This window comes from Chlamydotis macqueenii, chromosome 5 (genome assembly GCF_036417535.1).
Source record: "Chlamydotis macqueenii isolate bChlMac1 chromosome 5, bChlMac1.mat, whole genome shotgun sequence".
NCBI lineage: Eukaryota > Metazoa > Chordata > Aves > Otidiformes > Otididae > Chlamydotis > Chlamydotis macqueenii.
The window spans coordinates 16,179,651-16,206,042 of record NC_141560.1 but is presented as its reverse complement, the minus strand read 5'-3'; the positions used below and the strand labels follow the sequence as shown (position 1 = coordinate 16,206,042).

The window sequence follows — 26,392 nt, the reverse complement described above, 5'->3', positions numbered from 1 at the left end:
AACGTATTACTTTGTTGCTAGGGATCGTGGAGAACGGCTGAGTCTCTTCCTTACAGCTACCCTTTGTACATCTGAAAACTGTTAAATCACCTTTCAGATTTCTCTCCTTTAGATTAAATGACCCCTTCAACATTTCTTGAACAATATATTCTTTAATTCTATCATTTTTACTGCTCTCTTAACTTCTTCCAGATAGCCTAGACTATTCTTGAGGAGCAGTGCTTGTAACTGAAAACGTACTCCAGTGGATGCTGCACCAGCTCTCGTGGACAGCCTTTCATTTAGGCGGCATGTTTGCCTTTGGCAATGTTATTGACACACGCTCAGATCTGATCCGCTTTAACCCTTGGACTTTTTACAGCCGTGCAGATCTGTCGTTCCCTATCCTCCATTTGTGTAGTGTAATGTAAGTGTATAACTTTGTATGTTTTTTTCCCCCCAATATGAGTTCTGGTTTTGCAGGAGAGTTCTCTAACCTGTCAAGATTATTTGGAGTGTTAGTCCTAGACCTTTCAGCACTTGAAACTTCTATTTTGGTATGGTCTCCATATTCAATATATATATTCTATATCTAATATCATGCAAATAATTTATGAAAATATAGTGTAATAGCAGATTCTGCAGAACTTTATTTAAAATATCCTTTCATTTTGAATGGGATAGCCCAACATAGTTGTTGATACAACTTCCAGCTCCAAGTCATCAAGATATGTATTTGTTGAAACTGGGACAGCCTACCAAAGGGAAGTTAAGTATATACTTACTATATTTTTTCATATTCTTCCTTGACACTTGCTAGTGGCTTCTGTTAGGGAAAGGATACTCAGCTCAGTGAAATCTAATTTTGATGTTTTATGGTTATTTTTGTCTACTTATTTTCCACTTTTACATCTTAGCAATTTGATATTGAAAGGTCCATGTTGGCCGCCCCCTATATCTTTACTGTCTCTTAGGTGTTTGTGAATGATTTGTTTGACTGTTTGTTCCAGGTTTTTTTCTGGAACTGAAATTAAGCTGAGTGGTTTTCTCTCCTCTTTCCTGTCTCTCCCCTCTTCTCCTTTTTTTAAAAAAAAGGTGTTGGAGTGGCCTTTTCCCAGTTTTGTGGAGCCTTACTTATTTTTGAAAAGTTTTCAAAAGGTAATCATTTATCAGCCCTGTGATAAAGAGCTGGCTGAAGGAAAATACACACAGAGAATTTTCAGTGAGCCTATCTTATCTTAAAAACCTCTCATTTACGTATTTTTCAATCTGTTTGCCACTGTTTTGGTTTTATTGCTCATCTCTCTGTCTCTGCTGCTAGTTTTGTTAGCTGTAAGATCACAGCTGACATTTTTAGTGAAGACAGCAGCAAAGGTATCATTAACACTGTGACCTTCTCAAGTTTCCTATCAAGGAAGAGACCAACATTTTTCTTAATCTTCTACTACTAATAATGTAAATATGGAATATTTTCTCCTATATTTTGTTTTCTCACCAGTTATGTTTGACTTTCTGATTTTATCCCTAGACTGGTGATACTCTAGTTCAGGACGTTTTGTGCCTATGACTTGTCCCTTTTTTTGTGGTTTGGTTTTTTTTTTTTTTTTTGTTTTTAACACCTCTACCAGCTCTCCCCAGTTCCTTTTCTACTTTTTACTGACATTATGTAAAAACCTAGCACTTCCACCTCCCCGTGTTTACTGCACTCTACTGTCCTAAGCTCCATGATTTGTTATGTTAGTGTTCTCCTGTCTAACTGTCTGAGGATGGTTACTCTGTCATCTGTTTCATGGTGACTCTCAGACAAGTTATTTTGCATCTGCACAATCTCAACTAGTTCTTCCAGGCTGGCAAGAAAGACAGCCATAAGACATTTTCCGTTATTTACTTTCTTCACGTTTCATAGAAACAAAAATGTCACCAGGACATTTCAAGACTTTGCTGCCAATATGTTCCTGGTACCTTCCTTTCCCAGTGGTTGTCTGGATGATGAAAGAGTTCCACCACAAACCTGTCCTGTGCTCTTCATGGTTTTGCTGTTTGCCCAGAAAATGCCTCATCCACCTGAACTTTGTCACCGGACACAAAATATGTCACCATCAACATTTTAGCAGGTCTTTATTCCTCCATCTCCTGGGATTCAAAAGAATATCAGTATACCCTTGATACACAGAGAAACATGTCCTTTATTTTACTGTTTAGTGAGAGCTGAACAAGATATATAGACTTATGTCTGCTAAATAATTAAATTGGGCAATATAGCAGCATTCAAATGCTGATACTTTCTGAGTCAAATTGTCTGTTGGTATAACTCCAATGACTTCAATAAAGTTTCTCCAGCAGAGAGTGGCCTATATTTTCTCCTTGAAAAGGAGGAAAAAATATACAAGTCTTTTCTTAAAATCTGAAGTTTTGATTTGAATTTAACAACTTAACAAAACATTTGTGACATCTTTTCTGATCCATGTAATTATTACTTTAAATGTTATATCCAGGATACTTCACAGACCATAAATAGTAGTATTTCAGAGAAAAAAAACCCCAAGATTATGAAAGCAAAGACAAAACTCAGAACAAAAAGAATCACTTATCAGATCTTGTGGATACTACATTAAAAGTCAATGAGAATTTCCCTTTTCTATGATAAATTTAGATTTTAATAACTAGGTTCTTCTCCACAACTGCAGTCAATTTTTTCATCACTAATACAGAAGTTCAAACAAAATGTTCTTTCTAAAGATGAATGGAGAAAAAAAGAAATAGAATATTATTGACTTCCTTAAACCTATCTCATATGATGGATTTACAAGATAGAAATAATACAGAAATTCCTTAGACTGTGACAGGAAATACAAATCATGTGAATGGAAAGGAAGTTGTACTGAAATAAAGACATTTCAGAAGATAATGAGTTCACTACAAAAGAGTCTTCTATTAAGTACTTCCTATAATTCTGTTTTCACTGGAGCACCTGACAAGAGACAGGAAAAGATGTATGTGGATACATCACTTTTTTGTTTATTAGTAGCTGAAGATGCATTCAGGCTGTAGGCAAACTGAATGCAGTGAGGGTTGGAAGGACAGAAAATTCTGTTTTCAACCTGGAGTTACTGTTTCCCGGTTAGTACAAAACCAACACAAAAGAAAAACCTGCATAACTGAATTACTGATACATTATTTCCGAGTTAACTTGTTTAGCTAAAAGGGAAGATTATTCAGCCACAGTAATTGGAGGCGTTATACCTACACATGTCAATCAAATGCTTCTTCTCAAATGTGATCAGGAAAGATCTACTAATTTATGTGAAAGTGAGTTTAGTTCTTAGTGCGAAGAAGTATGGAGCAAGATCCTTTCTTTAAATTCAATGAGCTAATCTCCAAGATATTTCCCACTGAATTCAGCCAGAGATTAGCTTTAGTAATGATGGCAGGGCTGAACACACAATAAATTGTATACTCTCATTCCATATGGCAATTGCTAAATGTAACTTCTTGCTGTTAAGTAAAAGCCTGGGGTTATTTTGATTTGTTTGGGGTTTTTTTTTTTTTTAAATAAAATTTGTGTTGTTAATAGGAAGGAAAAGGGACAGGCAGAAAATTCTAGCAGTGCTTTGCTTAGAATTGTTTTGTTTGTTTGTTTGTTTGTTTTTAATTCTTCTGCTCTGAGAGATATTCCCAACACCAAAGAACTAAAAAATAGTGGAACATTCTCAAAGGTCATACAACTGGAGCAAAATTGCCAAAGTCTGCAAAAGCATCACCTCAGACAGACACCTTTCAAATAGACATTCGCCTTTTTCTGTGGAAGTAATTGGTAAATGTTGTTTAAAACCTATCCTACTGGGAAGTAAATGATAAGTCTCACTTGCATTCACGGATTTTGATCTCAAAAAGTGTGTTCACAGAGCAGCAGATACCAAAACTGAAAACATCTTTGGAATTTTCTTTGTAGGATGCTTGAATACAGCCCTTCTCTGTGTTTCATCTTTGTCTCTGTTATTCTTACCTAAAACACATCTTGTGCCTCATGTGCACTGGAAGTCAAATTCAGGAATTACATAATTGGCTGCAAGAAGAATGAGTGGCTGCCTTAAAAGGTCATCTGCTGTTCTGCTACTTCACGATAAATCTGAATGAATTCCTATTTCAATGAAAGTGGACACTAGAGGGAAATAGAACAGAATTTCATCCCTAGATTTTAAAACTGAAACTGTAAAACTAAAGTCAATTCCCAGGTAAGACAGAAAAATATCCCAAAAGTGCTTTTGGTATACTTCCGCTACTTTAAAATAATTTAGAAGTTTTTATATTTCTTTAAGTTAAGCAATTAATATTTCTTCTCCTTTCTAAAATCCTTTAAAATTTATTTTCTTTTATTTATTTTCTTCTTTTTTTTTTTCCTTCTTATACAAAAGCCCAAATATAATATCTTTTGAGGGCGTGGGAAATATCAGACTAGAGGAAAAAATACGACATATTTGTTATAACTTTCTCCAGCATAGGCCAACAAAACTGCTAAAATTATATTTGTTTGTTGCCTTATTCTTTATAACATGCCCTTCTGATGGAAAACCATGCAGCTTTCAAGTTTTTGATGAGCAAATCATCTATGTTCTGTGTTGAATTGAACTATGCAGAATATAAGCTCTAAGGTCGATAAATGGATAGAAGGGATTTTTTTTTCAATGTCTTTTTTTTTCCCTTAGGAAAATGGGGAAAAAAAATCCATATCAGCATTTTTAACTTTTCACACCTTTTCTTGCTTCTTATCTAATAGGTATTCTCTCATGATTTATTAAGAAGTACAGAACAAGTATTTTGTTAAAACTGTAGAGAAATCAAGTACTGTAACAATGAGATATTGTATAAAAGGACAGGGAAATATTTATGCAGATTCTTGTAGAATTTTTATTTATGTACTGCATATAAATTAGCCCTATAACTTCACTGAGGAGAGACAAGAATAAATAAGTTTTGAGAGCAGAAAAGGTTGAAGTTTTAAATAACTTACTGAACCAAAAGTCTGCAAAAACTGGAATAAAAAAAGAAGGGGGGAAAAATCTCTTTTCTTGGGTTTAGTTATGTATACCACTGTAGTTTATGATATATACATACTTGAAAGTGTAAAGACTGTGAGATGAACAGCATGCTAAGAAACTGGCAAATTAGAGGAAACCTTTCTGTAAATTCAGTACGACTGAGGACTCTCTTCTTGTTCAGGATTTCATTTGAAAAGCTTTGTGGAATTCCACTGAATGATAATTTATTAAGCAAATTTTGCATTAAAGTATAAATGAGAACTGAATTTCTATTATTTTATTCAGCTTGACGCAGTTTAAATCAGAATATAACTCTTTGTAATTGTCATAGTTCAACCCCGATCGGGACCAGACTACGCAGTCTCTCTCTCACTCCCCCCATCCTCCGAGAGAATAGGGGGAGATAATGTAAGAAAAACGGCTCAAGGTTTCAGATAAGGACAGGGAGAAAACCCTTAAAGTTACTGTTACAGGCAAAACAGACTCGACTTGGGGAAAACTATTCATTTATTACTAAAAACAGCAGGATAATGGGACAGAGAACAAGATAACCTCCCTCCACCCCATCCTCTTCAAGGGCTTAACATTATCTCTACTACCTTCCCCCTCCTGAGCGGCACAGGTGGAAGAGGGAATGGGGGTTGTGGTCAGTTCATCACGTGTTGTTTTACGCCACTGCTTCATGGTCGGGGGAAGAACTCCTCACATTCCTCCCCTGCTCTGTTCTGGGGTCCCTCCCATGGGCCACAGTCCTTTGTGAAACTGCTCTGGCATGGGTCATCTCTTCCACAGAGTGCAGTCTCTCCAGAACGGCTGTCCCAGCGGGTCCTCCACGAGCCACAGCCTCCTTCAGGCATCCATCTCCGCCAGTGTGGGGTCCTTCATGGGCTCCAAGTGGATCTCTGCTCCTCCGTGGGCCTCCATGGGCTGCAGGGGGACAACCTGCTCCACCATGGTCATCACCACAGGCTTCAGGGGAATCTTGGCCAGGAGCCGCTCCCCCTCCTTCTTCACTGACCTTGGCATCTGCAGCCGTTCCTCTCACAAATAAAGTTCTTCACAACAGGCTGGCAGATGCCTCTCAGAATCTCTTCACATCATCCATCTCATCTCCTCCCCACTTCTTGCAGCTGGGCCGGGCCAAGTCGGGCCCAGTCGGCCACCTGGTGAGAGGCCAGAGGGTGAGGCCTGCAAGGCCCAAGAGGCCCGCACTTCCCCCTCTGCGCCTCTGCCCCCGCTCAGCTTCTTCACATCTTCTCTTCTCTTCTCTCTCTCTCTTTTTTTTTTTTTTTCTGTTTTCCCCTTCTTAAATACGTTATCACAGAGGCGTTATCAGGGAACATTCTATCACCAATTGGCTCGGCCTTGGCCAGCAGCGAGTCTGCCGTAGGCCTGGCCGAGTCCACTGAACAAAGGGGAACAGCTTCTAGCAGTTTCCTACAGAAGCTACCACCTTAGGCTCCCCCTCACTAAACAAAACCACAACAGTAATGATCATCCAGACAATGCTATTGTATTTTATGAGAATTGGTTGGGAGAAGATTGTATAGTAGGTGTTTGGAAAGAGTAATTCGATGTAATAGATTAAATCTATTGCAGAACCAGGTAATTGTTCCTGATATGTATCCATACTTCTTAAATTATTCTACAGTCTATGAAACAAAATATATTTTTGTGAAAATATTGGTAATTGGTCCTCTTCATCTTCATAAGCGTTAAAACAAAAACAAAACAAAGTGTTAGAAGAGCATTAAAGTTGCAAAGAAAAAAAACCAAACTTGAATATTGAAGATTAATGAAAGAACATGCGTTATCATGTAGTATACTACTGTTCCTGATAACCTTAGAGAAGAGGACTGTTTAGTGTGCAACTTACTGTGTATCCTATTAGGGTTGCATTTAGGGACTAATAATTCCTAGTAAATGAGACTTTCCTCATAGATGATCATTCCTCTAAAATATCATTATCCTATTTAAACAAAAATGTACCCCTCCAGGTCTCCCTCCCCATCAAAACTCTAAATCACCTGCACATATTAGAAGTTGTAATTTGTTAAATACTTGGAATTTCAAAATGCATGGACAAAATTTGTTCTCTTTTCTGAGGTTATCAGTGAAAATATTACCTGGTCTTTATTTCATGCTGAGTTTCATATGTACTTTTAAGATCATAAGGAGATGCTATATTGAGGAAATAGTATATTAAAATGGTATTCAAAACTGCGTATGCCCATGTCTCTATTAAGCTGGTATATGCAATTATAATACTGTCACTGACTGACTTTTGAGATCTTAATCTTCCATTTTAAGACTGTTTTATGGCAGCTGCTTGATAGAATAAGTACTCAATATATCATTTGAAATACTTCACAGAGAATAATATTATTATCTAAAACTAGCTATGGACAAAAATGTGCACAGTTAGAAGGAAATAAGCCTATGCAGACCAAAAGAACCTCAATGGCTTTGTCTTTAGACGAGATTATATTTTCATCACAGATTGTGAAGATCTTTTTTATCCAAGTATCATAAGATAGAGGAAAACTCACAAGTGAAATGTGGAAACAGAATGTTTTTTTTAAAAAGATATAGCTTTAAAAATATACCTTCTAGTACAAAGAAATAGATTTCTGGAACTGTTTGAGATTTCCAACAGGTCTAGGCATGTGTCTGCAAAACAAATCTATTAAAAGTGATTTAGTGTGACACTCCTTATGCACCAAGAAAGATGGACAAACCCCCCTTCATTGACAATAAGCCCCACTCTGTTCAACCTACTGGATCAGAGGTGGCTGAGATGAGAGGCCTTCTCAGAAGGAGTCACTGCCCAAGGGCTGCTGATGGAGAGAGGCAAACAATGTCCAACCATGACATTGCTGTGGAACAGCAGCCCTGGATGGTGCTTTCTGGTGGCTTTACTGAGTTAATTTTTTCCAAGACCTTCAGCCATAATATTCACAGAACCTTAGTCCTAATGTTTCCCATAAATATCAGGTTCATAATGGCATTACAAGTTAATTCAGGGTCTCTACTTGCATTTTCAAGCAGCTGAAAGTATCTAGTCTTTGATCACTGTCCTCCTCTAAATAATTCAGGTTTATGATAACCAACTAAAAACATATTGTCCATTAAATCTGCTCTGTTAAAAAAAAAAGAAACAGATCTTTTCCTTCCTCATTCTAAGAATTCACAGTCAGACTGTAACAGGCTAGCTTAAAGAAGAAATAATTTTTCATCATTTGTAGGAGAAAAAATAAATAAAAATGAATAAGAAAAAACAATTGTGAAGTTAGATACAGAGTTTAGAAAAATACTGTGTTAGCACATGAAGTTATTTCTTTAAGACAGCAAATAGAAAAGCTTGAGCTTTTACAGCTCGTTTGAACTCAGTTGCTAAAATACTTTGTGAAATTTAACTATTTAGGAGTGTTTGGAATTTGAAACAACTCTTGGGTAAAATGTTTGTGTTCCTGAAGGCTGCCCAGCAACGGGAGCTTAAGATGGAGAGTGGAGAAAAATGCATTACTCAGTTGAATCTGTAGAAATTATTTGATGTATTTAGAAGGCAATTTCCTGAGTTGGATTTTGTCCAAGGTTCTGCAGTTGTCACCTGAAGCTTATGGGAAAAGCCATGGGATCTTTTGTGAGCACAAGTTATTGTGACCTGTGCTTTAATGCCTCAGGACATAAGATTCAGGATGGTTTCTCTTGACAAAGTGGTGCTACAGTACAGATATGGGTAACAATAATATTTATTTATTCCTTGCCTGTCTTAAGTTTTGTATTTTGTTGTTCTTGGATAAACAAAAGAGATATTCTTAAAAAATAGAATAACTAGGCGGGAAATCTGGTAGACTGAAGTCAAGCAGTGTTACTCTTCAGTGGAGATCGTTAAGGAATGCAGAGCTAAGGCTGCAAGAAGCTATTTTGTAATGCAAATGTTACTAGCATTTATGAAATTGAAATTTTGCTTCCTAATAACTTTATTAAATGGTGGGGCTAGTTGATATTCAGTAGGGCAAATGTGCAAAGCATTGTATCAGAACCCAGCATAATCTGCTTTCAAGGATAAGGGCAAAAGTACAATCTAAAGACCAAACAGCAGAAGACTCTGTAGGAATAAGAAAGGGCAAAACATGTGAATGGTAGTCTAGAAGTGGACTGAAAAGCAAAAACTTTCTTATGAATAAGAATTTTTTTTACTTTAGGCAGTGTTTTCCATCTATGGATTGCAAAGCATTTTTACTAATTATAATGAAAGGATCACAATGTCTTTTTGTGGGAAGTAAATATTATGTCTCTTTTGCATATGAGTAATGATGATACTAGCTCTCAGTCTTCAAATACTGCTCTCAACTGCTCCCTTCAAAAGTTGCAAGTTGAAATGAAATTGAGCTGTGATGATGAAAAAATAGCAAGATTTTTGGACTGAAATCCTTTTAACCTTTCCAGATTATTTTTATGTGACAGTCACATGAGTGTGCTTACACAGTGAGATTGCTCATTGTATCTCATTAAGCCATGTTAATTAGAAACAGGACTGCAGACCCATTGTGATATTATACTCCTCTCTATATGTGGCTTGATTGATACATTATGGTTCTTTTGAGTAAAGGAGTCACATGAGATGCAAACATACTTTCTTTTTGTTCAAATGGAGTTTAAAAAATGTTGCTGCACATACTGTTCAAAGTGCTCAGTAAAAGGTGATGGTCACAGGCTCACTGTAATGTGAATGTTACCATGAATGGATGACTGGGCTGAATCTTTCAGATGTGATCTGTTTTTCACAAACCCAAAAATCTTTCCTATGCAATACATATATCAAGACAGCAACTGATACGAAATATCTGTGGGGTTTTTTTTCCTATGGTTTATCAAGCTTACAGACTAGCATATGGTGAGAATTATTATAATATATTCATAATATTTAAGCACTGTCATTTCTTGAAGGTATGAAATTAGAGAAAAATTGAAAAGAAAGAACAACAAAATCTGTCGCATCTGTTCAAGATATGTACTTTAATAAAAGCCTGTTCCTAGAGCTATGCTTAAGAGAAAGGGGGGTGCTTCTGGCAGGCAGACAGGCAAAACTGGATCAAAGGCAAAGGTTGACTAGATGACCTTCTGAGATCGCTTCTAACCTGAATTATCCCATAAGCCTGTATTCTTTAAACCACTCTTTTTGTTCAGTACTTTGTTGCCATTGCATCCAGGGTTGTGATCCATTTGGGATTCTAGTTGGGCAGCACTGACACTCACTAGGCCTTGATTGAGCAGCACGTGATGGAAAATGTAATGTATGATATTAAAACTGAAGCAAGGAAAAATATAAACTGGTATGTTTGTGTGGGTCAAAATAAGTTAAAGAGCTACTACTTGTGACTTCTGCTCACCAGCTATGAGCTGGAAATTGCCATTCTGGTCAGCTGAGACACAGTAACCATCCATAAGAGCACACCTAACCCACATACATTCAATGCAAAACTGGATAGCTTAAACTGCCCCTTTGTCAGCTTGTTGGTGGTGACTTTTAATTTATGAATGGTATTGAAAGGGTGGGGAAGTATTTTCTGAAATTGCTCCAGCTCAGTTTGCAAGAATACGCCTGTGTCCTCAGTGAGAAATCAATTTGCTTCTAATCCAGATTCCAGGCACCTGTATGTCATGTAGCAAACACCAAGGAACTGAAAGAAATGCTTTCAGATAAACTATTCAGTAAAATCTTACTCCTGGAAGATTACCTAGAACTGTTTAAAAAGATGAACGACCAAATTAGGATAATATTCACCTTCTTTTTTCAATTATTGCCGGTGATTTCTTCCTGGAGAGTAAATCAGAAGAGAATTTAATCCAGGTAGTTAATTCCATTGCATGATCAAATTGCAGTTTGGGGAATCTTCTTCCTCCTTACCTGATTCTAGGTAGTTTCTACTAGCATTCCAGGTTGTTTGCTTCACACTTTCGTCCTTTTGCATGTGTTTCAATGCTATCACACATTGTCCTCCTCAGCCTATATCTCTGTTCTCTCTAACACTCTTCCTTCAGCTTTCTTTCCCCTGACATTTCTGTTCGTTGCCCGAAGCCTTCCCACAACTACTTTGATCCTTGAGCTGGCATTCGATCATCTATCTTCCTTCTGTCCCACCTCCATTTTGTACTTTATCTTTTATCTTTAGGGGGCTGAAGGGTAATCAAAGACTTTAGAGTTTTTTTTCAAGAGCTGATGGACTTAGCTTACTACAGAGTGTGATGTCTCTTGTACCCTAAATAGTTCATAAAAGTATGAGAAAAAAACTGACGTTATATCCGTGTATCCTGACAGCTTATTACAGTATCCCCTCATTCATCACATGCTTGATGTCTGCAAAAAATGTATTGCAACCTTCTCTTAAAGCAGTTCAAAGATCAGAGTAATTTTTCTTTGATGAAGGAGTTTCTCTCTCTTCCTGGACCATGAAAAAATGCTGCCTTCTTCTCAAGCTTGGCTTAGATATTTGGGCACTTGAACACTGAGCATAGGACAATAAATAAAAAGTTGTTTGTCAGTTTATATTCCTGTTGGCAGATGGATTGGCATGATCTAGATGTGTTTATATACGTGTTCTACTCTTTTACAGGGAACATAACATACTTTGGTCTCTAGTGGACTATCTCAAGATAGCCCAATGGCAACCTGGCCAGCTCTGCAGTGTTAGAACTGATTTTATATCTGACATAATGGAAATGGTTTAGCAAGCAGTCGAGCTTAATCAAAACCACACATAGATTTTGCATTTCTTGCTGCTCTTGCTCCTACTAGAAGTGATCCCAAACTGTTATTTTAAAATATGGCTCAGCTTAAGCCAAAACTGAATCTTAAGCGTGCTGACTCAACTTCCTCATCCTTATGTACAGGGTCTTGTTCTTTAAGCACAAATAAATTTATTCCAGATATGACTATGGATATGCACAGAGTGCATCAGGATTTATGTTTCTTGTTAGGAAAAAAAGTAACATAATAAAGACACCAGTCTCCACCTCTGTGTTTCTCTGTGTTCCTTGTTTATTGTTTCTTCTTACAAGACTCTGCACCCTGGACAGTTCTAACTTTTAGTAGTTGTTACGGTTTTTTAACATTTTCTTCTTGGGAATATTTTGCCATTTGATTACATTTCACCAAGGAAATTGTGCAGGATATATTATTTAGTGACAATAATTTGCCAAGATACATAGAGAGAATTGCTTTGGCAAGGATTCTCTGAGCAGGATACAAGGAAAAAGTATATTTGGAGGTCTTTGGTGCTCAGGGACATGTACATATTATCTAAAATGAATTTATTCTGGTCTGTCAAAGGCGTTTTTCATGCTGGAACAGTATGTGGGAAAATCCAAATGACACCATACAGCATTATATATATATCATGCTTGTTAGGGGCTGCATACCCTCACTCAGTTCCTGCTGACTTTTTAAGGAGCTGAAGAAGCTCAGAGTCCTTCCTGGGACACTCAGCCTCTCCGAGGACAAGAGGGGGATACCCATAAGCCCTCTGCAAGGGTAGTGTCACCTTCCTGTGCAAAAACAACCCTTGGAACAAATTCAATTTTTTACAGTCAGTAACTGAAATGCTATGTCTCATGGAAAACTATAGATCCTCTGGTGTTATTAATATCCTAGCTTGGGACATACACACATTGACCTCTATTCCTAAAACATACACTTGAGTGCTGGCTGTATTTTGTACAAAATATAAGGCAAGCATTTTTACACAAGGATTATTGGACCTGATGGAAGAGGTGTAATTCAGACATTCAAAACAATTTTTAGAGGCAGGTACACTTTCTAGTGTCAAAACATTGAAGTTCTTGATGCTTAACAAGATAGTGACAAATTTCATGGCCACTGGCCTCTGTTTCTGAAAGAAGCTACTGGTATCTTGGATCTCTTTTTCTAATTTTTTCTCCTACTGCCCAATGTTAAAATGGTCCAGCCTTTCAAAAGTCCATTCGACATCAGACTGCTTCAAAGATTTCTCAGGCTGGGAACCCAAAATAATACCCAGGCATTCGAAAAAGACAGAATGCATGATAAGCGCATTTATAAGCTGAATGTGAATTGAAAACAGCATGAGCATTGAGATTTGTGCCATATAACGCCAGAAACTTCATGCAGATGGTGCTGAGGGTAACCCTTCACCTGTGGTATCAATCCACCATAGTGGGAAATACATGTTAGCGTGCAGAAAGCACTGCATGCTGCATCAGTGGCAGTGGTGATTTCTTTTGGGGTGGAAGTTCTGCTTATGCTGATGGTGCACCTGTTATACTGCATTTAGTTGCAGGAGTACTGCATGTGATGCTCGGTCAAAGGCTTGGCTGGAGAGCAGCCCTGTGCTAGTGGGAAGACTCCTGAAAGGAGCAAACACCCAGCAAAATTGCAGAGTTGACAAGGAAGAGGGAAATGTTCTTAGGGACCTAGAAGGCTCCTAGAAGTGGAGTTGATGCAACTCAAGATGTCACTGAAAGTTGGTGGACTGAGTGGCAGGCTGGCATTTCCTTTGAAATGCTCAAAAAAATTGCATTCCCACTTTCCTATCTGCAGCTCTTCCAGAGGCAGTGGGGTTGCTGGTCATCCAGGAAGAGTATTTGCCCTCCACCTGGGCATCAGATATGGAGGGAGTTTCCAGCATATCTAATACCTAGGGGCATATGGGCAAATGTTTCCCCTACAAGAAGATCAGTAGCAAAGACGTTATCAAAGGACAGGCAATTTTCTATGTATATATAAGCTTAGAATACATGGATTGCAGCAAAATATAGATTTGTGAATATGACAAAGAAAGGAATATGCAAACTAAACTTAGTGCTGCAGTTTTTTCAGGCAAAGCCCTGAGCTATCAATGATTTCTTCTGTGCCAAGGATGTGGGATTTGCTGTATATGGCATATGCAGTTCCTCAGAGCTCAGATGTTAAACATGACAATTATTTTTCCATTTTTCATATTTTCAGTGTATCACATAGATGCACATTGGTTGCAGCCTCTCTATCATCTGGGATAATAGAAATAGGGGTTAATTTTAATTTTATTTTTCCAAAACGTGATGTTTCCACTGATTGGAAAGGGCTAGATCAAACTCTGCTATGGGGGAAAAAAAAAACCACAACCCAAAGTATGGTAGTGTTAATATTTAGAAGGGTTTCGATTATAGAATCATAGAATCATAGAATGGTTAGAGTTGGAAGAGACCTTCAAAGGTCATCTAGTCCAACCCCCCTGCAAGGAGCAGGGACATCCCCAACTAGGTCAGGTTGCTCAGAGCCTCATCCAGCCTGGCCTTGAACGTTTCCAGGGATGGGGCATCCACCACCTCTCTGGGCAACCTGTTCCAGTGTTCTACAACTCTCATTGTAAAAAATTTTTTTCTAATTTCTAATCTAAATCTACCCCCCTCTATTTTAAAACCATTACCCCTCATCCTATCACAACAGGCCCTACTGAACAGCCTCTCCCCATCTTTCTTGTAGGCCCCCTTTAGGTATTGGAAGGCCACTATAAGGTCTTCATGGAGCCTCCCCTTCTCCAGGCTGAACAGCCCCAACTCTCTCAGCCTGTCCTCATAGGAAAGGTGCTCCAGCCCTCTTATCATCTTCATGGCCCTCCTCTGGACCTTGTCCAACTGGTCCATGTCCTTCTTATGTTGGGGGCTCCAGAACTGGACACAGTACTCCAGGTGAGGTCTCACCAGGGCAGAGGAGAGGGGGAGAATCATGTCCCTCGACCTGCTGGCCATGCTCCTCTTGATGCAGCCCAGGATGCAGTTGACCTTCTGGGCCGCAAGAGCACATTGCCAGCTCATGTTGAGCTTCTCGTCCACCAGCACCCCCAAGTCCTTCTCCTCAGGACTGCTCTCGATCCAAGAACCCTCTGCTCTGCAAGATTTGGTGGCATTGCAGGTGGGCAGTGTGTGTGGAAAGTATGAAAGGTGGCAGCTGGCCTGTAAATTCATGCAGCTGGGGACTTTCTTTGTTTTATGCTTGAATAGCATTTGGCTCAGTGGCATTTTGGTCTGTGACTGGACTCATCGTACAAATAAATGGAATGTTTTGGTTTTGGCCCTGAAGGGAACAGGCATGTGTTTGTGCTGCATATGTTATCTGAGCAAATTCAGCCACAGCATTGCACTGTTACATCCAGGAGAGCTTCAGGTCAGAGCAGGGTTTCAACCAGCTGCTTCCAAGATGTTTTTGGTGACTTTGTGGTCTAGCTGTGTAGTGATGCCGGGGTACACAGGAGCCAGCTGGCAAAGGTTCTCATCCACAGCCTCTCAAAATCTATTTTCATGTGCTTCAGTGGGATTTGAATTAGGGTTTTTAGGCTGAAGTTCCCATTGCTTGGTGCCAGTAATTGGGTCAGTTATTCCAAAGTGTTCAGCACTTGTAATTCTTATAACAACCTTCATAGTTGTGTTTTCCAGGGAGTCCAAAGACCTGGTGTGTTTAGGCTATAGAAAGAGTAGTCATGAATGTGTTTATTTGTATCTAAGTGTTGCAGCATTATTGAATGTTCATTCTCCACATATGCTCCAGACAATATTGGAAATGAAAAAATGTTCTGCGGTGCTGATAAATGCTGCTTTCACATACACATGTCCGATAGATTTTAGAGCTATCGGGTAACATTTCTCAGGGGAGCAGAAGGTATTACAGTAGTTGCATTTACTGATTTTTCTTTCCCTCTTCCTACCTGTTTGCCTTTAAAAAATAGAAAGCTTCCAGTTTCCTTTGCACTCTGGAATGGTAAAGTAAATGCACATGCTGTTTTACTTTGTCAAAGAGTGGCTTATACAACAGATTTTTACTCTGTAAGACAGATTTTGCTGTATTTGTGCTTTTTCCATCTTCCCCTGAGGAGTATTAACTGAAAGCAATCACAAGACACCCATGCTTGCCTTCTGCTTCTTGAACTGCGATATTCTCTTCTTTGCTTCTTGCTTCTCTATTTGAAGCTGCTTTTTTTGCTCTTTTCTTTTCTTTTTTTTTTTTTTTAAGAGGAAAGAGCAACAAGCAAAAAACCTGAAGGCTGTCTCTTTTTCTAAAATCATAACTATTTGATGTGAGAAAGCTTAAACATGTAAACCACTTTTGTTCCGGTAGAATTTATTTTCAACAACTGTATTCTTTCTGCTCAGTTCACGATAGGTAGAGTGCTCTGTAAAATACAGTATTGGAAACGGAAGATGTGTACATGCTTGGAAAATGCTGAGCTGCTCTTGAAGCTATAGGCACTGCATGTTTATGACTTGGTTTTCTAAGCAATCTCCAGAGCCTGAACGGATTACAGTGATATTTTAACAAGGCTGCTGGCATCCATCACCAGCTTTCACTTACTGAGAAAGCTGAAAGATGGAAGAATCTAATTATTTCCATGTAAGCTAAATGCTGGTGGCTGATTGTCATGAGAACTTTGATGTTTTAAACTTCTTCGTCTCCTGTAAGGCAAACAGGTAAGCGTCATGGGCTTCTTTTCCAGTGTTTGTTTTAGTAAGGGAGCAGGGGCTTGCCAGAGACTGATGTTGAAGGAAAATGTGTTCAATATGAAGGCAAACTGTATTTCTTTATTTTTAAACATACAGTATTTGCACATTGTCTGTCGGGTTATAAATCCATTACCTATAAGCTGAAAAATTTCTGTGAAATATTATTGCTTTCCATAGCCAAGAATTGAGTCTCATTTCAAATGAATCCCTAACATATGCAACTATTGTATACATTTATATACTATTGGAAGAGGATCTGTACATCAATTATCTGTATGTAGTGAAATATCTGTATTTAAATCTTTTTCTCTTATCCTATAATTACTTCTAGATTGATTACTCTGGTTAAAAAAATGCCATGATAAATGCAACAATATGTACAGAATTGTACTTTTTAAATATTATTTTTGCTGAACAATTTTTTTTCCTGAAAACACTATTTCCTGAACTGAGATCTTTGTGCAGCTTACCCTTCAGATGAGTTCTGCATTGTTGTAGAAATACTGTGGTAAACAAGGGGTTTCTTCGCTCACCAGGGGGATTCTAACAGCATCAAAAATAGATATTTCTTTCCTTTTCACCCTTGAAAGAATACTTATTCTCTTTGAGTAATGGCACTGCTGTGCCTCTAGAGGTGAAGTTTCCTATTTGAAGACTTTTGACATAAAAGCCCTGATTACCATTTAGGGGAAAAAAAAAAAAGACCTTTTGACCAAGTTTTTGTCTTAATTAAGTTTTTTGGTTGTCCTCTGAGAATGTTTGCTAGCTTTAAGTATTATTACCATTATTGAAGGGCAAAGATTTTACACGGTTCGCTAAGATTTTTGTTTACAAGAATGACTATCAGAGAAGAGAGTGTTTTGGTCTAAAATATAAATATTCATGCTAATTTTTTGTTTTAAAATAAGATTGTTTACAGGAAGCAATTAATTTAAGCTCCATTTCCAGTCAGACTATGATAATTGAAACAAAGCCTGCTGGCAGACATAATTATAAATAAAATTCTAAGAATAATTAGATGTGTAATTAACAGAAGACTGAGTTATTATCACTTTCTCTGCCATGCAATAATTCTGCATAAAACCATGAGAAATGGCTCTCATTAAAATCTCACAGCAGATCAATCCACAAAAGGGAGTGAGACATGAAAACAAAGCATTCAAGATGTGCAAACACTGTGATTAATTAATTAAACAGAGACCAGTACCAAGGAAAAGCCTAAAAAAATGGAATATTTAAGAAATAGATGTGTTGTTAATAGTTGACATGTTTAGGCCAGTTTTGGTTTGTCTGTTTGTTTTTGTTTGTTTTTTTTTTTTTTTTTTGTAAAAAGGGATACCTCAGAATACCTTGTGGATCTATATTTGTGCATTTTGCTTTTCTCTTTTGGTTCTGATGCATCCTTTTGAATATCTGTGCATTATTCATCTGTAAAGTTTTCAAAATATTACTCAATAGAACAAGTAATTACTTAGGAAGGATTTAAAAGAGCCTGACAGAATTGGCTGATGGAGTTTGCTTTCCCCCTAGCTAAGGGGCATTCTCTGTTGAACTTCAGGGTCTTGCTGAGCTGTTCCCAGTGACTTTCACCAGAAGGCTGCTTACAAAGATACCTCTGCTAGAGGCAAACAGAAAACCAAACCAGCTGATGAGTCTTTTGTGAAGCAAATAATAAACAGGCGTGTTTTGAAAGGCTTTACCAGCCAAAATACTGTGATTCTGGAGAACAATGGTATTCAGAATAGAAACGCCAGCAGTTACTTAAGTCTGGCTACTGTCAAATTCCTTAAAGCACTTTTACTGTGTACTTTTACTGTCCAGTATCACGCCAAGAGTCATACTCTGCATTTTAGAGTCTAGGACTACTTTGGCCGCTGTGCACTATTCATTCTAGCAATGTCCTGCGTGTAGTGCAGTAATTAAGAGTTCTAGGTGTGTATCATATTAATATTCAGGTTATGTTACTTTTCTTAATGCTTGGAAGTTAACCCAGGAAAGGAAATCTCCACCTCTTCTGTTATAGAAAGAAAGAAGAAAGAAAGGAAAAAAAGAGGAGAGAGAAAGAAATTTTTGTTCTATGGTTTTAAATAGTAATGTCATGTAATACACACCCAAGAGCTTAACAAAACTGTAGTAGCACTAATTTAGCCAGTGCCTGTCTAATCCTTCATTAGCATACTATTATTTTTTTGCTTGGTGGGTATATTGCCTGTTGAGAAATAATGTGAATATTTATTCAGCAGTAATAACTGTTGCCGCTTGAGAGGGTTTTTTACCGTGTGTGAACATGCTTATCTAGAAAAGGATTTCAGGCAGATCATCACCCTTGGGAGTCAATGAATTCAGGCGTTGCATGTCCTATCTTACTACACGGCGGTACAGCAAGATTACTGTTTTTCTAATGAGATTCTGGTTTGAACACAGATCTGCAAACACATCACAGCCTCTCAGAAAATAGTACCTGTCTTCTGGAGTAGTTTAATGCACATGTGGAACTGGTTTATTTAAGCAGCATTAGAGGTGCAAGTCTGTCTCCATTTGGTGCAACAGGCTAAACAGTTTTTACCTGAGACTGTGCTACTCTCTTAAGAACGGAGCCCAGTCCTCTTCCCATAGAAATCAGGGAGCGTGTTGCTACCTAGCTCAGAGGAGTGGGAACAGACCACTCGTTTTGGTGTGTAACTTGCGTTCAGTATTGATGAGCTCCAAAAAATACAACTGCCACTGCATCTTGCTTATACAAAATGGCATTTTAGGTCAAGATATCCCCCTTTTTTTTTTTTTTAAATAAGTTGAGGTTATTCATTACGTTCCATTTGTGTGCTAAGAAGTTCATTTCATACTAGGTTTTCTTTTTCTAAAGAAAGTGTATGTATTTTCTGCAGTGAATATGGCTGTGCTACTAGCCAGGTAGTCACATTTTTGCGCATATATTTTTGATATAGCTATATTGAAGTGCTATTTTTAGTGTTAGGGTGATGGAAGGGAAGCTGTGCTATGTTACCAGTACATAGTGAATTTAAACTGAAGCTAACTCTGCAATGGACAGTTATTACTGCGTATCTATTGTGAGTAGCTACGCTGATATAAATTAAGGACGATTTTATCGAAATCAGTGAGCGTAGCAGGTTTAATTTTCTATAAATGAAATTCAAATCAGATCCATTAAAAGTTATTTCAGACTAACTTGTGAAAGTATGAGCAAGCCCAACAATTAGTAACCACAAGCTGTAACTTTTTATCATTCCTTAGTCAGTTTGTGGTTAAGTTGTAGTAAACCAGCATTTATTTAAAAAGAAATAGAACAACAAATCTAAATTATTGTGCATTTTACTGGCTTTATATACCATTGATTGTGCTACTTTCTTACTGTTGCAAGTTTTTGACAGCTATGATGGCCTAGTCTGATTTGTACTGATGGAAACTAGAAAAGAATGAGACCAGTTGTCATATAGAATATTGAAAATAATTATTACAGTAGTGTTATATTTAAATTTTATTAGAAATAGTTTTTAGAGATGCTAAGTATACTGCAGATAGATGGAACTATGTGTACATCCTCTGTCATGCTTTTAACTATTTTTTAAAATTAAAATCTATTCATTATGATTAGATTTTTAATTAATTGATGATGATGATCTGGAAATGCACTCACTGACCCCCAGACTCTCATTCATGTATTATGGCATTTAAACTAAAAAGGCAAGAAATCAATTCAGTCATTTGTGCCGCAATTGACTGAATAGTAATTGAGACACAGGATACTGAAAGGTCAAAATGAGAAACAAGTCCAGAAGACTTCTTTGCAAATTATTTTAACAGATTTTTAATTAAAATTTTGTTCATACTTGAATTATACCTTTTATTTCATACTTTAAATAATTTCCACGATCTGTCCATATCTTTGTATTTACGTTAAAATTACTGTATCATTTACATACAATACTGCTTTTTAAAAATCTAATTCAGTTTTTAAATGGCAGTTAGGAGAAAAGGTGCAGCTTGCAAAGAATAAAGTGATGTCCTCTTTCAAGTGTTAAACTACGATTGGGGTGAAGGCCAATGTTTTGGTACACAAGCTATTTCATTTGCTTCTAGCAGCCAGGCAATGCTGTGGCAGGCAGCTGGGTGAACTGGGGAGGAGGTTTCCCCTGTCACTCAGTTCAGAGCCTGCATGAGCAGCCCTCTGCACTGCCCTGCGGGAAGGCATCTCCTGGTGACAGTGGCTGCTGAGGTGGTCTGAGCAAGGAGCAGTGCTGGCACACCTCTGCTCCCAGTTCCCTTGTCTTCCCTGCTCTTGACACTTGCAGGGATATTCCTGGGAGATTTTTCCACTTCAAGCTCTTAAAGCCTAACACCCTGTGTCCACATCTTCCCCCCCCCGCCAGGAGCCTCTGCTCTGCTTCAGGCTAGAGGTCAGTAATTGCCCAGCACGGCAAGGAGCCCGCCCACCCTCACTGCCTTCCCTCCCTGCAGCACGGGCATCCGTACCCGGCCAGAGAAAAGCACCGTTTTCCTAGACTGGTACACCACATCGCGCTTGCTGCAGCCTTCACTCGCCTTCTTCAAATGCCATCCTTCCACTTGGCCCTTCTCCTATGCCCTGGACTAGAACATAATGACGGATGAGTCTTTTTTTCTTCCCATTTTGTCTTGCTGGGAACTTTGTCTTGTTATCAGGTCTCAGCAACACAGAGGAGCCAGTCTAAGATCTGGAGTGGGCTTCTGCCCAACCAGTTGCCATGGCTTGTTGCATCTCCCCATTATTTTGATGCCCAAAGTCTTGCAGTATGGGCCCTATCTGGCTACAGGGCTTGAACATGGAGGGATGCTGCCAGTCTGATTTGGCTGCAGAACTGACATGGTTTTGGTGTGACACCAGTTGTACCATTCCCCGGGGGCATGAGGGCTGACTGCGTCCTAGCTTGCTTTGATTCTTGGGCTCACAGGACACTCATTTTCTCAAAGAGGATAATGCTACTATTGAAAGGACAGAAAGGTGGGAAGAGAAAAGATAAATAAAAAATGTAATAGAAACAGAACATGTGCATTAGTCAGCCTTTCCAATCCATAATAAAAAGCATTTATATGAAATTAAATTCAGGTGTAACTGAGAGATGCTGTACTTGCTTTCTGTAAGAGACTGAATTTTATCTAAACAGATTTGCATTTTGTAAAAACAAACAAACAAACAAAATTTGCATAAATGTTGACATCTCCAAACCTACCTCTCCTACAATTTCTTTTAAATAATCTGATGGCTCCTTCTTACATGCCAAACAGTTTGCTTTCATTTTGAAATCACCAGTTGTTGACTCGCTTCCTTTCTATGGTGGTTTCGTTTTATTACTTTGCCCTTCAACTGCCCTTCCCTAGCACTTTTTATGATATTTGGTCCAATGAAGAGAGCTTCAACAATACTGTTTGGTATTCCTCATTGTAAAAATAAAGTACAAAACAAGGCACATGAAAATATTAATTTAAAAAAAAAATGTTCTCACCATTTTTCAAGATTGTACTGTTGAGGACAAAAAAAGGCACTGGCATGAATGTAAAGGGGTAAAAGTGTAAAAGATAAAACAACTACAGCTTATCATGTTGAAACAAATCTATGTGCTTGATGAAATATGTTCATGTAGACTTAATAATTTCTTTGTAAGAATTTGGGGAATATCTCCACTTCTTTGTTTCCTTAGTCTAAATGTTCATATGTTTTCCAGCCTTTCACCACTCCCAAGCACTTCTGCTCCCTAGTCCTTTCTCTATTTCTATATTTTTCATGTACTATCTACCTGAGATCTTGTGCTAGCTTCCCTCGTCTGCTTCGTATTTCATAAATCATTATACAAATTCAAAGGAAAAAAGTAGTCTTTTTTTTCCCTTACACCCTTAAATTGAACCATCTTCTTCCACAGATTGGAAGAACTCATTGACAGAAAAAAAAGGAATATTGAAACACTGTTTAACTTTATTATCACAGCTAGATGAAGGAGTCCCCCCATATTTCCCTGTTTATATGTTGTGCGACACTGTCCTAAGACAGACAGTGTCTCTTTGGTACCTTTTACTTGTGCATGCATTAATATGCATCCCTATACACATGCAATTTCATCTTCAGTTTTCTGTACCCATATGATCCAGAGACTAATTTCTGATAAACCATTCCCTAAAAAGTGATAGATGAGTAAAGGCTCAGATAAGGTTTTAGTTTAGAAAGGGAAGAGACTGAGAAGAGATATAATGAATTTTATACACATAAAAGATAGTTCCAATGAGGAATGGAGGAGATCTTTTCCTTGATTGTTGTGAATAGGACAATAAATATTGTGTTTAACTTTGCAGCAATGGAGCTTAGAAATACCCTTTTTGTAGTTACAGTAGTGAGGCACTGGAATAAATTACCTTTTAAAAGCATGGAATCTCCAGAAAAGAGACCCGTAAGCACTGATTAGAAAGCCATTTCCAAAGACTAGCATGTGTGTGATTGATCCTGCTGTGAGACAGAGGTGGCTTAGCTCCCTTTCAACCCTGTTTTCCATCATTCCTCAGCACTTTGTTGCAAGCAAGTAAACTTGCTGGCTAAAGGAAGCAATATCATATATGTCATATGTGAGTAGTGACACACAACAAAATACTCTATTTGCATCAACCACTGCTAGAGGAAACCTTGTTGGATTTATTCCTATCCAGGAACAAAGATGAGGTACTATGAGAGACAGTCAAAATAAATGTCCAAAGAGACAGAAGAAGAGAATCAGTGATTGCATATTATAGGAGAATCAGTGATACCATATTAATTGCATAAATTGATGACCATAGAAATTAAGACAGTCTATGATTATTATGTGTGATTTTAGTGTGTTTTAGTGTGTGTAACCTATGTTTAGTATGTTAGAAGACCTCAGGAGACACATTTTCACAGAGTAGGTGAACTACAGGATCTCTTCCTTAGGAATATCCTGCTATATTCTGTTGTTGGGAGGAGGCTAAATTACTTTCATTTACTAAATCAATACCGAAGTTCCCATATTTCTCTGCATGCTGTACTTGGGGGATTAGGAATACCCTGTATATGCTCCTATCAATAGACATGCTGGATGAACTGAATATGTTCTGCTATCTGTTTCATATAGCAGCTCTGCTCACCTCATCCAGCGGTCCTTCCAGTGAAGCATCTGGCTTTGCTAAGAAAGTGAGGCTAAACTGCAGATTTTTGTTTTTGTAGCATGAAAGCAGAGTATGGTGGGGCTAAGCTACTGTCAGAACAGTTACTCTTTTGCTTAAGATAACACATCCCCTTTGCACAAAGGCTCTGTCTTTGCCATTTAGGCAGTATATGCAAGCTATAGGTTGGAGTTTTTTAAGGGGAGAATGAGATAATTCTGTTTATTTAGGTGACTGCAAGCTAAGGCAGTTCTCAGGGCCTTGTCCTTTAACTTGTCCTTTCACTATAACAGAAATAAAGAGCTGATCTAGCTCAGGTTTTTGACAGTAATCACGTGTGAGCAGTTTGGCCAAGATCAGATATTGCACTTACTGCCAGGTCACAGGGAGAGAAATCTTGAGGTCTTTTCGCTTCTTACCTCTTACTTGTGCAAGAGAAAGACAGCTTAGTCAGTGCTGAACAAATGCCATGATCTGACTATGGATTTATCCAAAACGAGAGCACAAGAGAAATGTCTTGTTTTGCACACTGTGTTGTTTAGGAGACTTTTTTTCAGGCTCTAAAGTTGCAGAAGTCAGAGGAAGCCCTGCCACAAATTGCAGCGGTCAGGCCCTATTCAGGGTCCGTCTACTTGGCATCAGCCCTGCAGAAATACTCTCTGTCATTCCTACGGGGCCATCGGTTGAGGCGTTCTAGAGGAGCTCCTTGGAGCCAGCTCCAGTTATCCAGTTATCCCATTTCTTTTATGGGCCCAAACTAAATGGCCTCATTGCTGCTTCTCTCCTATGAGGACCTTAAACACAACCGTGGTTAAAGCAATGACGAGGTTATGTCAGAGCACTACTTTTTTCAGTCTCTGACAAAAAGATCAATTCCTCTGGATGGTGGCTTTGGTTTACTGTGTGTCTTTTCAGCCAGTCATGTGCCTGCTCTGTCTGAACTGCAACATGATAAAGACGTCAGAAATAAGTAATATGTATACCTCATTGTTGCAAGGACAGAGCTTACGTGGGCACAGCTTCAACTGGAAACTCACTTTTGAACCCATGAGTTGGCATAACCATGGGAGTTGCTGGTCATTTTAATGACATCTTTGCAGCATGCCTGGAGAACTAGAGGGTTAACCCAGCTTTATTTTTGAGGAGGGAACAGTACCACCATGGTTTGCCTACCCCACAGCATGCCTGGGTGGGTTTCCCACGGCTGTGCCAGCCCCCCTGGACCAGGCACCCCACTCGGGGCAGCAGTGGGGTGGAGGATACCCTTTGAGGCTGCAGCCTTGCTGTCAGCGTGAAGAAGGGCTGCTCGCTTGAATCCTGCCAGTGCCACGCAAGGCAGGGGGAGCAACCCACCACCTCTCCCTGCTGCACTAATGGGGGCTTTTCCCTTTTCCTTGCAAAACTTCCCTGCAGGGCAGCTTAGGGCATCCTGGGGAGGGTGGGCAAGCCCAGGGAGGAGGAGGAGGGCAGCTGGGGAGACCATCCCCTCTCCCTGCTGCTGTTGCTGAAGCTGCGCCGGAGCCGTCGATGTGGCTCCCCAGAGTTAGTTGCTCAGCAACCAGAATCAATTAATATGCTTTGCAGAAAGTGCAGGGGAAGCCCGAGCTGCTGTCAGCGAGAAGGCAGGAGGCTGAGGGTGACTCAGGATCCCACTCCCGCCTAACACCCAGTCGGTCCCACTCCATCCTCTCCAAATCCCCCGTTAGCCACCGTTCTTTATCCCTCTCTGCTTCCCTATGATGACTTAATGCGTGTGTCTCCATATCCTTCAGGCAAGGTATCGCCTTGCTCAAGAACTCTCCTGCTTTGAAGGCTTTGCTTTTAGATCTAATTTGTATTTTTGGGTTATTTTTCAAGCTTTCTCCAACACTTTTCTAGAAATTCTAATATTCATGTTCTTTGGGAAGGGGAAGGGACAGCCGATGTTTTTGTCAGATGGTTTTAAAGATTCCTCAGAATAAGAAGGGTTGTTTGGTGGTGCAGAGTTGAGCAGCAGTAATGAAAATGCATCATGTGTGAACTGGGAAAGTTTTTGCCTCTTCCTTTATTACAGGTAATCAGCACTGCAAATATGAGACCAAAGAGGTAGTACTGATTGTTGTGAAACACATAGGTAATAGAATAAATGAGGGGCTGGTTTTTTTTTTTTCTCCTTTTCTGCATAGTAATTTCTGGGCTTCGGTAAGGTATTATTTTCTTTTTTTTTCTTTCTTTCTTTGATTTTCTTTGGAGTCCCTCTGATGACACCACGAATCTGGGAATAAAGAACTTCTTAGAGCTGATTGGAAATGGCATTGCGGAGCTGAAACTTAACTGGAGGAAATATATCTCCTAAAGAAGAAAATATAATGCACTGTAAGGATCTGACTTCTGGTGAAAAATTCAAGCCTAGAGAAAACTTGTCTGCTTCGTTAGGAAGAATGGGTTGGACAATTTTCTTCAATTCCAAAGGATATCTGAATGCCATGCTGAGCTTAATCTCTGCAGCATGCTCTGTGCTTCTCATCTCTTCCTGATGCACTGCATGGTAAGGCCTTTTTGCTTCCTTTTAATAATAACCGTATTTCTGTTATGGTGAGAGTTAAAAATAAGAGCAATAATCAAATGAAAATTGAAAAATGTAGAAAGCTAACGAAAGAACATTTATTTGTGTGGTTGTTTCCAGGAGCAAGTGTTCTGATTACTGCAGCAGC

The 26,392-nt window shown here is 38.7% G+C and overlaps 1 protein-coding gene across 3 annotated transcripts in view; it reads left to right on the top strand.

The window, feature by feature from the left end:
• TUNAR (transmembrane neural differentiation associated intracellular calcium regulator) overlaps positions 1 to 26,392 on the top strand; it is a 174,774-nt gene that overhangs the window by 119,735 nt on the left and 28,647 nt on the right. For 2 of the 3 annotated variants that reach the window (XM_086749359.1, XM_086749358.1), the window contains exon 3: positions 25,932 to 26,226. The exons of the other annotated variant lie outside the window; for it this stretch is intronic. In XM_086749359.1, coding sequence (XP_086605485.1) covers positions 26,188 to 26,226 — 39 coding nt within the window. In that variant the 5' untranslated portion in view covers positions 25,932 to 26,187. The remainder of the gene's footprint in view (positions 1 to 25,931; positions 26,227 to 26,392) is intronic. 3 annotated transcript variants of the gene reach the window in all.